The sequence below is a fragment of the Spermophilus citellus genome, assembly GCF_964194105.1.
Source record: "Spermophilus citellus genome assembly, chromosome: 8".
NCBI classification, from domain to species: Eukaryota; Metazoa; Chordata; class Mammalia; order Rodentia; family Sciuridae; genus Spermophilus; species Spermophilus citellus.
Genome location: NC_138189.1, coordinates 66,539,878 through 66,553,353, shown reverse-complemented (window position 1 = coordinate 66,553,353; position 13,476 = coordinate 66,539,878). Strand labels below are relative to the sequence as shown.

Sequence of the window (13,476 nt, the reverse complement as noted above, 5' to 3'; positions counted from 1 at the left end):
TACACAGATTATCTTTAGTCAGTTATTAAACATTCAATAAAAATTTGTGTTTGGTTGCTAAAAGTTTGAAAACATATTGTTAAATGTAAACTCTACTTTATATCTGGATTTAGAAGCTGTCAGAACCACCTTTACTTCAAAAGTTCATTGTCAGAAACAATTGGGCCTTAATAGATAAGGCACTGTGAGTATCAAACTTTGGAAATAATATGTGAAATTTTAATGCAGTGTGTAAACAGTGGCCTTGCCAGAAAATAGTTAGCCACTACTATAGATCTCCCAAGTTCAATACAATGTAAGTGAGAAAAATGGTACTATTTCAGGCTGTCACAATTTTCTACCCTAGCTATGTTAATGCCATTAGCACATGACCAAATTATGTATTGATTTGGTGTAATAATAAATAGTAAATATTTTTTAACAAGAGTGTTTATTGTATTGAATCTGAATAACTAAAAGTTCAGGTTGTTTGCTTAATAGTTCAAATTCTTAAAAAGGATTCCCTTTTAAAATAAGGAAATCATATTGCAGATTTGTAATGTTCTCAAAAAGTGACTTAATTATTATTGCACACTGTTGACATCAACATCAGTAATGGTAAAAATATATCGTGGAAACATTGAAAGCAGTGTCAGTGTTATAGTGTCTCTGTAATTCTATGCACTCTAGGTGCAGATTAATGCTTCCTCAGCATCAGACAAATCTAGCATATCACAGTCCCAGTATGGTATGTGGGTATGTCTTTGCTCACTCCTTTAGAGTTTTTATGGTTAGCTTTATTATTAACCTAAACTTTCTTTTTTGAGGAGGTATTGGGGATCGAATTCAGTGGCATTCAAATACTGAGCCACATCCCCATCCCTATTTTGTGTTTTTATGTAGAGACAGGGTCTCACTGAGTTGCTTAGCACCTTGCTGTGGCTAAGGCTGTCTTTGAACTCTCAATCCTCCTGCCTCAGCCTCCTAAGCTTTTGGGATTACAGGCATGTGACACCGCACTCAGTTTGTTAACCTAAATTTGTTGATGTTGTAACTTTTCTAGATTCGCAAAAGATTAATATGAAAGTTTATTACATGCCTAATAGCAAAAAAAGAGAAAATCATATTTGATTGTCAAATATTTCTAATAGCAATTCTTTCCATAATGAGTACCTGAAGAAATATTTTTAAAAACAAATTATAATTATTTAAAACAAAGTAGAAGAAAACATACTTGTTTTGAGGCTTGTTTTGTGTTTGAACAGCAGAATAGGATGACATCTGAACAATAGAACTCTAAGCAAATGAAACTAGAATCACTTAGGACCAATTCAGCATAGATGTTAGTTGTCTTTTTTTTTTTAAAGGTTTTTTTTAATATTTATTTTTTAGTTATAGGTGGACATAATATTTTTATTTTATTTTATGAAGTGCTGAGTATCAAACCCAGTGTCTCAAACATGCTAGGCAAGTGCTCTACCTCTGAGTCCCAACCCCAGCCCAGATGTTAGTCTTCTTAAACATACTATCCCTGGTGAAAACTATTATGGATTTTTGTCAATGAGAATGAAGAGGTAAATATTTGCTGGATACCCTGAAATAGAATTCCATTTAGTAGGTGAGTTGTTATTTTTATTTCAGATTGCTTTGACCTTGAACAAAATGGATGGATCTGATGTGGTAAGAAGGTCTTTTAAAAATAGTTACTTTCTAAAATTTTGGTTAAGTCATAACAAAAAAACCATGTGTAATTAAAGAAGTTTATGTTTTGTGCTTTGTGATATAAAAAGAAATGCCAATTCAGATATGATATTTAGTAAATTCATAGTTTTCATCTTAAATAGCTTAAGTTTACCTGGTAGAGCATTCCTAGCTTTTGGCATATTTGAATTTTGTTAAAGAGGAAAAACAGAAAAAGTAACCACTCATTCTTAAGGCAAAGATCTTTCGTGCCAGATGAGGTTTGGTAGGAAAGAACTGGAAGATGTTAACAGTAATTGTTAGTGGTAGTTCTTTGTTTTTCCTCTAATGTTTTTTGAATAAATTTACTCTATGTTGCTTCTTATGATCAAACTAGCTCTGGGTGTTTTTGTTTGGGACTTTTGTCTTCCTTGTTACTAATAACCTTTTAATACTACATTCTTCAACTTCCTCTGTAATTGTTTTGTGTACCAAAGGCTCTTAAAGATTCTGACCAAGTAACACAGAGTGATGGGGAGGAGAGTCCTGCTGCTGAAGAGCAGGTCTTGGGAGAGGTACTCACTCTTTTTTATATTATATTGGACAAGTATGTGATCATTATTATCTCACATTAAAAAATGGAATATTTTCTTGACTACTTGTTGGAAAATAAGTTGGAGTATACTGTTTCAGGTATATTTAGGATAGAAATCTATTTATCTAGACTATGAAATGCCAAATTCTAAGTCTCTGACCTGACTTCTGGAATAGAAAGTTTAAAATTCATTGTTGATGTGAGAGATTGACACAATTTGTCAGATGACTGTCAGAATACCAAAATGAAAAGAGATTTTATTCAGAAATCCACTTTGCATTATATGCGAAGTGAAAGGGTTTTTGTTAGCACCTTCCTATTTAGGGCCTACTACTGGTGGCATAGGCTTCTGAATTGGTCCTGAAGTCAGAGTCCAAGTAAAGAATATTTCATTAAACTGTCATGATTTATTATAAATGTATCTTTAAGTTGTGCTTGATCATTTCTATAACTAACTAAAGAGTCCTTGAACACAGAGTTGTATCACTGATTTTTTTTTCCTTTTGATTTTTCTGGAGGTTTTCTTAGCCACTATATACTAATCCTATAATTTTCTTTGTTTCAAATTTTATTTCATCTCAAAAAACTAACCAACAAATTCTTGTTTCTCATCTCATCTTTGACTTTTCATTGCTCATTGTGATATAGGGATATCCTGACCGTGGAATATTTTGTATCACTGTTTACTACATATAAAAATAATTTCCCAATGTATTTAAACTACTGCAAAATGACTATTAAAAACATTTTCCTTATAAGTGGACTTCCTAGCACTTATTTAAAGAAGCAAAGGATATGAACAAAATTTTACTGAAAATTTTGAACTAATTTTGGGAATACCTAGAAAGAATTGTAGATATATAAATGTTGTACTTTAATTTTGTACATCTAGATTATGTGTTAATAAAAGACCATTTGAGATTATATTCACGAATAATAGGTAATAATAGTATGTATAACAAATCAGTAATTGTCAGTATGTACTTTGAGTACCTGAAAAACGTTGTTTCAAGGGTGTAAAATATGCCCTTTTATCTTTTTTTACCTCCTGAACTCAGAATTGCCTTGCCACTTGCTAGACAAATGCCCTACCAGTGAGCTACATCCCCAGCCCTTTTTATTTTTTTTCTTTTGAGACAGGGTGTTACTAAATTGCTAAGACTGACTTAGAACTTGCCATCCTCCTGCCTCATCCCCCTGAGTAGCTGGGATTACAGGCATGCACTGCCACCACCCCTGGCTCTTCCCTTTTATCTTGATATTCTTTTGTCAGATGTAGTAGTTTATACCTTTATTTGTCAGAGGTAGTCAGTACATTAAAACTTGTACATTTTTGGCCATGTATGTTTTAGAAGTGTGTAAAATAATGGTTAGTTGAGTTTAGAAAGCAATATGGGAAATATTGTTAAATTTTTTTTCTGTATAATTATTAGTGAAAATAATCAGATCTATGTCTCTGATTTATTCCTTAATGTGACTGGCTTACCTTCTCAATTATTTTGAGTTTTTAGATTCTAAAATACTTCTCTTTAGTTGGTGAAAGCCAGTGAGGGTTAGTTATTCTTTTACTATAGTCAACATTAATTATACTTTTTAGTTGAGGCTGTGCTGTGCTCTGCACTAAAATGACCTAATTCCAAAATGCCTTTGATTTTTAAATACTGGGTGCTTTTTCATTCAGTTGTGTAGGTAACACAAGCATAGAAGGCAGATATTTTATCTCATATAGATGAACTGCATTTTTCTCTAAAAAGGGAAGATTTAAAATATTTGTGTAGACTTAAAAATTGAGCATTTCTAATCTAAAAGTCTAACTAAAATCTTTTTGGATTTCAGCCAGGCGTGCATGGTCACACATACCTGAAATCCTAGCTACTTAGAAGGCAAGGAGGATCGCAAGTTTGAGGTCAACCTAGACCACTTTGTGAGACCCTTCATAAAAAAATAAAGGGACTGAGGATATAGCTCATGGTAAAGTACCCTGGGTTCAGTACCCAGTACTGCAATAAGTAAGTTCAGATTTTTAAATTAGAGATGTTCTACCTATAGTCTCCGAATTTTGTAAAAGAACTATATGTATTTTTATCAGACTAGCCTGCTGTTTGAGATCCACTTTGAAAAAACATGACACATATAATTGAATTGGAGTATATAAAAATATACCCAAATACAAAAATATCTCTTTTAGATTGGCTTTTTTTTTTTTTTTTTTTTTTTTTTTTTTTTTTGTGCTGGGGATTGAACCTAGGGACTTGTGTATTCTAGGCAAGCACTCTACCAACTGAGCTATATCCCCAGCCTGGCTTTTTTTTTTTTTTTTTTTTTTTTTTTTTTTAACAGTACCAAGAATCAGACTCAAGGCCTTGTGCATGCTAGGAAAGTGCTCTATCACTGAGCCACATCTCTACATCTCTGACCCATATATTGCTTTCATACTAAGGACATCTAATGATTTTTTTCGTGATTCAATTTTTTTTTTTTAAAGAACAAGTTTAATTTTCCCTGTCTACAAACTATATTGTCATGCATATAGAAAACCCTAAAGACTCCACCAAAAAAATCTTAGAACAAACACAGGAATTCAGTAAATTTGCAGGATAGAAGATCAATATAGCAAAAATCAATAGCCTTTCTATATACCAATGAACTGCCTGAAAGAAAAAAATTAAGAACATGGTGTCATTTAAAACAGCACCCCCAAATAAAATACTTAGAATAGATTTAATGAAGATGGTGAAAGACCTGTGCACTGAAAACTGTAAAACACTGATAAAAGCTATTGAAAAAGATATGCATGTTCATAGTTTAGCAGTTAGTACTGTTAAAATGTTCTCAACGCTACCAAAGCAATCAGCAGATTCAAGACAATCCCTGTGTGTGGTACACACCTATAATCCCAGCATCTCTGTAGGCCGAAGCAGAGTTCACCAAACCTGGCATGTAGGAGTTATTAGATAAGTTGAAGTGGGGTTGTTTTAAATCTAAATATGATAATATAGTTTAAAATATGTATGTTTTGTGTACTTCAAGGCACTCATAGTTGAGGTATCTAACAAAGATTATCCAGTTTCATTAATTTTTCAGGTATCTATAATGAATATATACACTGAGTTTATTGAACATTATTTCTGATGACTTTGAATTTTACTTATAATTATATAATGGTAATTGATACTTCAGGAAGTCATAGATTTTTGTGTAAATTTAGACATGAGAATTTTTCTGGAATATCTTCCATGGGTTCATTTTGGCTAACATGATGACTTTTCCATCTCTTTAGCACATTAAAGAGGAAAAACATGAATATGAATTTCTACCCCCCTCTGGGGGAACATTTAATATCTCCATCAGTGGCGGTAAGTGCCTATTGGTTTTATTTTAATATTAAAAAAAAAAAAAAAACTGAAAGCAAATGGCCCAGAAATTTAAGTTAGAAATGTTTGTCAAAGATGGTAGAGAGTTGAAAAAGAACTTGGTTACTATTTACCATATGTAATTGGTGCTTTCGGAAGGATGGTACATTTTGACACCTAAATGATCTTTATCAATCCACATAGGTAATCTGTAAATAGTGTTATTTTATGTGCTTCTTAATATATTTCTATAGATCTCTTCCTTAAATACTTAAATACTAACAGTTTGTGTTTGAAATTTAATCCTCCAGTATTAAAAAATTAGCATTGTGTTCTCAGTTCATGTCTCTGTATAAAAATTGATGTGTGTACTTTTTTTATTATAGCTATTTTTGATAACAAGCCCTCTTTAATATGGTTGTATTGTTTCCTTGTTGCAGATATTGATGGTTTAATTACTCAGGCTTTACTGACGGGTAATTTTGAGAGTGCTGTTGACCTTTGTTTACATGATAACCGAATGGCTGATGCCATTATATTGGCCATAGCAGGTGGACAAGAACTCTTGGCTCGAACCCAGAGAAAATACTTTGCAAAATCCCAAAGTAAAATTACCAGGGTATGTTATTTTCAGAATAAATAAATAGTAACATATTTATGGTTGTATAAGTAATTCTCTATTATTGTGGATAATTGAGATTCAGAACACAGTAATGAATTTTTAGAAACCCATCCATAATTTTTTGACCCAGAGATAGTTTTTGGCATTGGTGTGATTTTTCCAGTTTTTGTTGTTTCTGTGTAGAATTTAAACATATTAAAGTAAACATATTTTCATATTCTGTATAAAGGTTTAATATAAAAACTTTAAAGGTTAAATTTCTAGCACCACCTAATTCTAACAGTATATTAGTGCAGAGCTTTCCCTATATCTTTCCATATAGATAGGTAGATATATGTGTATGTTTTTTTTTTCTTTTTTCAGTGCTGTGGATTAAACCCAGGGTCTTGCATACACTAGGCAAGTGCTTTACCACTGAACTACACCACCCAACACTTTCATAATTTTTTTTTTTTTTAAATTTCAAGACAAGTTCTCACTAAATTGCCCAGCTGGCCTAAAACTCAACATCCTTCTGAGTAGCTGGAATTACAGGCATGCACCACTACACCTGGCTATATGTGTGTGGTTTTGTTTATATTGTCAGTTACATTATAAGCATTTTCCCACATCATTAAAGATTCTTACAAAAAAAATTTAATTACTGTATATTATTTTATGGGAAGGATGTTAGGCATATTCTAATGTTTTCCTCATACAGGTAACCACCATTATTTGTACAGTGATTAAAAACCTTTGTTATGCCTAAAAATTGGTGCAAATTTCTGATTGATTACCTACAGTACTAGGAGAGGAATTTCTGGCACAAATGGCCTAAACATTTTTAAGACTCCTGCTTGATATTTCTTTTAATATCTTAAAAAAATATAATTTTGTGGAAATTATTTTCTGTAAAAATTGTACCAGTGTTTAGTCCCACCAACATTGTTTGCTATCAGTCTCCCAGCCTCAGCTCATGTTATTCTCTCCCTTTTATCTTTTAGCATCCTGCCTGCTTTCCAGTTTCTTACTCACTTCATGATTATTTCTCCCTGGGTCTTTGTACCTGGTTTTCCTTTTGCCTAGAATGCTTTTTCCTTTTTAGGTATACATGACAGTAGAGTTTTGTTTTTTTTTTTTTTTTTTGAGGGGTATCGGTGATTGAACTCACAGGCACTTGACCACTGAATCACATCCCCAGCCCTATTTTGTATTTTATTTAGAGACGGGGGTCTCATTGAGTTACTTAGTACCTCATTTTTTTGTTGAGGCTGGCTTTGAACTTGTGGTCTTCCTGCATCAGCCTCCGAGACATTAAATTATAGGTTTGTGCTACCGTGCCCGGCAATAGAGTATATTTTGACATATTATACATACATGGAACTTTCCCCTTTTTGATGTAGTTATATCCTGTTTGTCTTTCTAATTATCTCTCAAAAATCCACATTAGACCAGGTCACATCTTCCTGTTAAATGTTTTCTTCTCATTGCTTTGTAAAATGTTTGTTGGTGATTTTCTTGTTTTAAGGAAAATAATACTGTTTGTTATGTCCTTTGGTTCCAGAATATACTTCTCTTTGCTGCTGCTTAATTTGACATGAAGTTGTTGTTTTGAAAGATGATTGCTTATCCAGACTTAATTTTCACTAATATACTAAACACTTTCAATTTTACCTTTATTTTTCTTGCCTAAGCTCATCACTGCAGTGGTGATGAAGAATTGGAAAGAGATTGTTCAATCCTGTGATCTTAAAAATTGGAGAGAGGCTTTAGCTGCAGTATTGACTTATGCTAAACCAGATGAATTTTCAGCCCTGTGTGGTAAGAAGTAAACGTTACATTTTACTATATTACATATATGACATGGTAATTTTATTGTAATTAAAATTATTATAATGAAATTAATGACAAATTTTATTAGGAATTACATTCTTCCATTATTTTTAAAAATACTATTTAGTAAGTCTGATTTCAGACCAGAATTGGAAACTTGCTTCCTACTTACTAGCTATAATTATAGGAAAAATTGTTTTCTAATCTCAATTTACACAAAAGCAACTCTCACTTAATAAATGTTAGCTGTGATAAAAATTAATCAATATAGGTGCAGTGGCACATGTTTGTCATCCCAGCTACTCAGGAGGCTGAGGCAGAATGATTTCAAATTGGAGACCAGAAGGACAACTTAATGAAATCCTGTCTCAAAATGAAAAGTAAAAAGGGAATTACAATATTTCAGTAAAAATTGTCATATATAGCATGACTAAATTGGTGGGGTAAGGAATAAATATTATTTGCAAGAAAAGAAGCTTAAGACTGCTCACATGAGTAAACAACAGTTTGCTATCTTGAAATATCTTTTGCTTTTGTGAATATGAAAATTGTTAAGATACTAACTATATTTTCACAAATAATTTATAGCAGACCTAGCTGCCATTGATAAGACTATTCTAAACGCGCCACTAATAGTTTTGTGTTCATGTATTTGTTTCCATGTTATTTTTTTCTAACATAATTGATGGAAATCAGTTCTACAACTAGATAGAGTCTTATGAGGTTGATTATTATATATAATTTGTCATCCACTTCCATTCATTTAGCAAATAAATATTTACTGAGTATTTAGAGTGACTTTATTTCTCCCTGTTGGTTGTGAAATCTAAATTTCTGAAAGTATTGAGCTGCTCAGAACCCTATGTACAGATTGTCTTGGGTATAATCTTATGATGTTTTCCTCTTGATTTATAGATCTTTTGGGAGACAGGCTTGAAGGTGAAGGAGATAGCCTCCTGCAGACTCAGGCATGTTTGTGCTACATTTGTGCAGGGAATGTAGAGAAACTAGTTGCATGTTGGACTAAAGCTCAAGATGGTAGCAACCCATTGTCCCTTCAGGTTAGTAGTTTTGAACAAAAAAGTGCTTACTTCTTGATGTTTTCTTTCATCTTATGAGCAAGTTATATTCTAGAAGTCCTTTTGTTCTATAAAATTATTGCTTTCACCCTACTTATTTACCTTCTGGAAGTTTTTTTTTTTTGTTTTGTTTTTTTTTTTTTTTTTTAATCTTTATTTTTATGTGGTGCTGAGGATTGAACCCAGTGCCTCACACATGGTAGGCAAGTGCTCTACCCCTGAGCCACAATTGCAGTCCCTAGAAAATTTTTACTGGATAATTATATGCAATCTTTGAAGAAGCAAAGTTTGAGATAATAGTATAGTAAAATGGGGTTGCAGCTGCTTATAAAATCAAGGTTGTGATTTGGCAGTTTATTGGGGGAAGCAGGTGACAGGAACACTGAAAATAGCCATAGGGATCCCTCTTTTTCCTCACGATTCTTTTGCCTTCATTGACTCCCTTTGCCTTGGACAAGGAAAGAAGCAAGGATTAAGTAATGGGCTAAGGAATAGGAGACATCCTCAATACCAATCGAAAATCTTCAGGGAAAATGAAAGTAATAGGTAAATGGAATTCCGTGTAGCACCAGTACCAGGCAAGAGAGGAAGTAAAAATTGGTGACTGTTCTCAGGTACTGTGTAAATATATATATATATATATATATATATATTTTTTTTTTTTTCCCCCAAAGAATTTAACGAGCAGAGTCTCACTGTATTTTAGTGTAATATTTCTTTTCTTCTCTGGAAAGAGATTTTATCAGTAGGGTCATTCTGTTGAAACAAAAAATCAATTAGGACACCAAGATTTTCCGAGTACTTCTTAGAGAAAAGCCCTTTTTTTATACTTTTTAGCTTGTGTACTTGTAAAGGGCAAGTGGGTAGGACATTCTTATGCATTCTACCTGGAGTTTGGCTTACCCTTGGAGAAAGAATTGGTATTGAAAAGCAACTTGAGGAACTTGAGTCACAATAGTATTTTAGTCAACTTTGCATTACTATAATGAAATATATGGGATAGTAAAGAGAAACTGTTTTGACTCATGGTCCTGGAGGTTTTGGTCCAAAATTGGATAGTCAATGGCTTTGGGCCTCTGGCAAGGGTAGCACATGCTCCAGGAATGCATGGCAGAGCAGACCACTTACAGCATGAGCCAGGAAGCAAAACAAAGTCCCTTTTCACAGTCCCCTTCAAGGGCATGCTCCAATGACCTGCGGACCTCCCTCTTAAAGGTTCCATAACCTCTCAATAGCACCACCCTGGGGACCAAGCCTTCAATACATGGACTTGTATGTTCTAGAACTGTGTGGGCATGGCTATCTAGTTGGTAAAGCACTTGCTTAACATGTATGATAACTTGGGCTTGATTCCCAGTATAGCAAAAGAAACCAGAAAAAACAAAAGACAAAATAAAATTATAAACAGTAGAGACACAATAAAATGTCTTCAAGGCTCCAAATCAGGATCCAAACGATAGCATATACCAAGTCCCTTTGGAGGTCATGTGCCCTTGTCTATGAGTCATTTCATAGTAGTAATAGTTTTAGAGGATAGATGATAAGATGTTTTCACTCATAGTTCCTCTTTTGCATGCTAGGAACTTTGAATATCTGCCTGTTTTTTACTTTGTTTGTTTGTTTTAGATTACAAGTATCTGGCAGCTTAAGGATGTTTGGGAGAAGGTGGTGACCTATACCCTGTCCATGAGTAAAAAGAGACCTTCTTTCTCCTTACTTCTATTTTAATTACCTACATAGTGGTCAGCAGTTATTTCATATATTATATATTTAAACAAGGATCTGAATAGGTGCTATACTTTCAGGAAGTTTTGGAAATCAGTAACTGTTGTTTCCTGCTTCCTCTCATATGCATGGTCTTGGTATCTCTCACACTCCCTTCCTTTTCTTACTTAGGATCTAATCGAGAAAGTTGTCATCCTGCGGAAAGCTGTACAACTCACGCAAGCCATGGACACTAATACTGTAGGAGTTCTCTTGGCTGAAAAGATGAGTCAGTATGCCAATTTGTTGGCAGCCCAGGGCAGTATTGCCGCAGCCTTGGCTTTTCTTCCTGACAACACCAACCAGGTAATTAGGATTAACAACTTATCTTCTTTCTTTTAATGTATAAATGAGTAGAGTCCAGTAGATAGCACTTGGTATTCAATATATACATACTAGTAGGTGAATGTTATGGAGCAGTTGAATTACTATCACCTAACTATAGGTAAATGCTTGATATTCTTCAAGGATCATTTTAGATGTATCCATGCTGTGTCAGAGAGAGAATGTTTTGAGGTATGATAGATCCCTTTGTATTTGTAGTACTTTAGGACTGAAAGAGGAAAAGACCAACTTTCTAAAGCTAATTCTTCATATAAGATTCTTTGTAGGGGGCTGGAGTTGTGGCTCAGTGATAGAGCGCTTGCCTAATATGTGTGAGGGTTCGATCCTCAGCACTACATATAAATAAATAAAATAAAGGTATTGTGTCCACATATAACTAAAAGAAAAAAAATATTCTTTGTAGGAATCTTTTATGTTGAAAAGCTATAAATGTTAATTCAGACAAATGAGATTGTTAAAAATTTTAAATTCCCATATGTGTCATCCCAAATACTAGTGATGAAATTCATTGTGCATTTTGTTTTAATTTGATACTGTTTATGGGCAAGAATATTTTTTAAGTATTCGAGGTAGGATAGACTCTATTACTTCTAGTTTATTGTCCTTATTTGATATACAGAGAAACTCAGACTTTTTTTTTTTTTTTTTAAGAGAGAGTGAGAGAGGGGAGAGAGAGAGAGAGAATTTTCAATATTTATTTTTCAGTTCTTGGCGGACACAACATCCCCGTTGGTATGTGGTGCTGAGGATCGAACCTGGGCCGCACGCATGTGAGGCGAGCACGCTACCGCTTGAGCCACATCCCCAGCCCCAAAACTCAGACTTTTTAATATTTGTTTTAATTCAACAAGTGACTGGATATAGAATAATGAACAGATTGCCAAGTTCTTGAAGGCTTTAAAATAGTAAATGCGATTCCAAAAGTAAAAATACTGTGATGCTATGGGAACACCAGAAAAGGGAAAGTTTAATCCAGATCATGAATGGTAGGACTTGAGGAAACTTGTCCATAAGTAGGATATTTATGTCTGAATTTTATGTCTGATGGAGCTTGATTTGGAGCCTTGCAGACATTTTATTGCATCTGTACTGTTTATAATTTTATTTTGTCTTTTGTTTTTTTCTGGTTTTGGGTTTTTTTTTTTTTTTTTTTTTTTTTTTTTGCTGTACTAGGGATCAAGCCCATGTCATCATACAAGTGCTTTACCAACTAGATAGTCATGCTTACACAGTTCTGGAGCATATATGGAGGTTTTCTTTGTTTGTTTGTTTGTTTGTTGTCATTTGTTTTTAGTATTTTATCTGTTCTAGGGAATTATCAATAAGCTTTATTAAGTAAAAATACACGTACACTCTGTAACTGTGTGGGTATGACTAACTAGTTGGTTTTATATATACTTAACTGTAGGATTCAGCTCATATCCTTCTAAATTGTTAATAGGAATATTAGAACAGAAATATATGGTGACTTTTCCACAATAGTTTATAAAACTCTTATTTAGTAAGGGCTCATTGTTATGTTGAGATAAAAGACCCTTTATTTTAAGATCAACTTAATCGGAGACCTTTAGATCATCTGGTCTTAAGAGTAAATGTTTTATTTTTAGTATGATTTATAATCACATGCATGTCTGATACATTATTCTTAATCTTTTCTTTGGACTTTAAAGGATATTCTTTAAGCAAATGGGCATAATATTGATGTTACTTCCTCTTAAATATCAATAGACCCTGCATTTTCTGAAGAACATGTCAATAACTTTGTGTTATCACTGTAGTATATAATTCTACCATTGAACATAAGGATACTCTACCACTACATTTCCATCCCCTTTTAAATTTTTTTTATTTGAAACAGGGCCTCATTAAGTCTCCCAGGCAGGCCTCAAACCTCCAAAGTTAGTGGGATTACAGGTTTGCACCACCATGCCTGATAATATCTTGAAAGTAAATGGCCACTTTAAACCTTTTACAAATTTAGAGGATTATATATATTTTTTAGAAGTGTATTGCTTTCATATCTACATTTCAAGAAATTACCATTGTAACTTGATAAGAGGTGAATTATTTTATGCAAACATCATCGCAAAGCAAGGTATAGAAGCTCAGCTAGATTTATTACTGTTCACGAGAGTAAATACCTATCTCAATTATTCTTTTTCTTTTCCAATATAAAGTTTGCTGAATGTACAAGAAGAGTTTATCACTTAGGATACAGAAATTATTTTTAGGGGTTGGGGCGAGGGA

At 33.3% G+C, this 13,476-nt stretch overlaps 1 protein-coding gene across 11 annotated transcripts in view; it reads left to right on the top strand.

Moving 5' to 3' along the window:
* Positions 1-13,476, top strand: part of SEC31A (SEC31 homolog A, COPII coat complex component) — a 63,040-nt gene that overhangs the window by 27,249 nt on the left and 22,315 nt on the right. For 7 of the 11 annotated variants that reach the window (XM_081303903.1, XM_081303894.1, XM_081303904.1 and 4 more), the window contains exons 13-19: positions 1,621-1,659; positions 2,157-2,234; positions 5,535-5,610; positions 6,048-6,226; positions 7,903-8,029; positions 8,957-9,102; positions 11,017-11,190. In XM_081303903.1, the coding sequence (XP_081160029.1) occupies positions 1,621-1,659; positions 2,157-2,234; positions 5,535-5,610; positions 6,048-6,226; positions 7,903-8,029; positions 8,957-9,102; positions 11,017-11,190 (819 nt within the window). The remainder of the gene's footprint in view (positions 1-1,620; positions 1,660-2,156; positions 2,235-5,534; positions 5,611-6,047; positions 6,227-7,902; positions 8,030-8,956; positions 9,103-11,016; positions 11,191-13,476) is intronic. The other 4 variants (XM_081303898.1, XM_081303896.1, XM_081303902.1 and 1 more) reach the window with 1 other exon arrangement.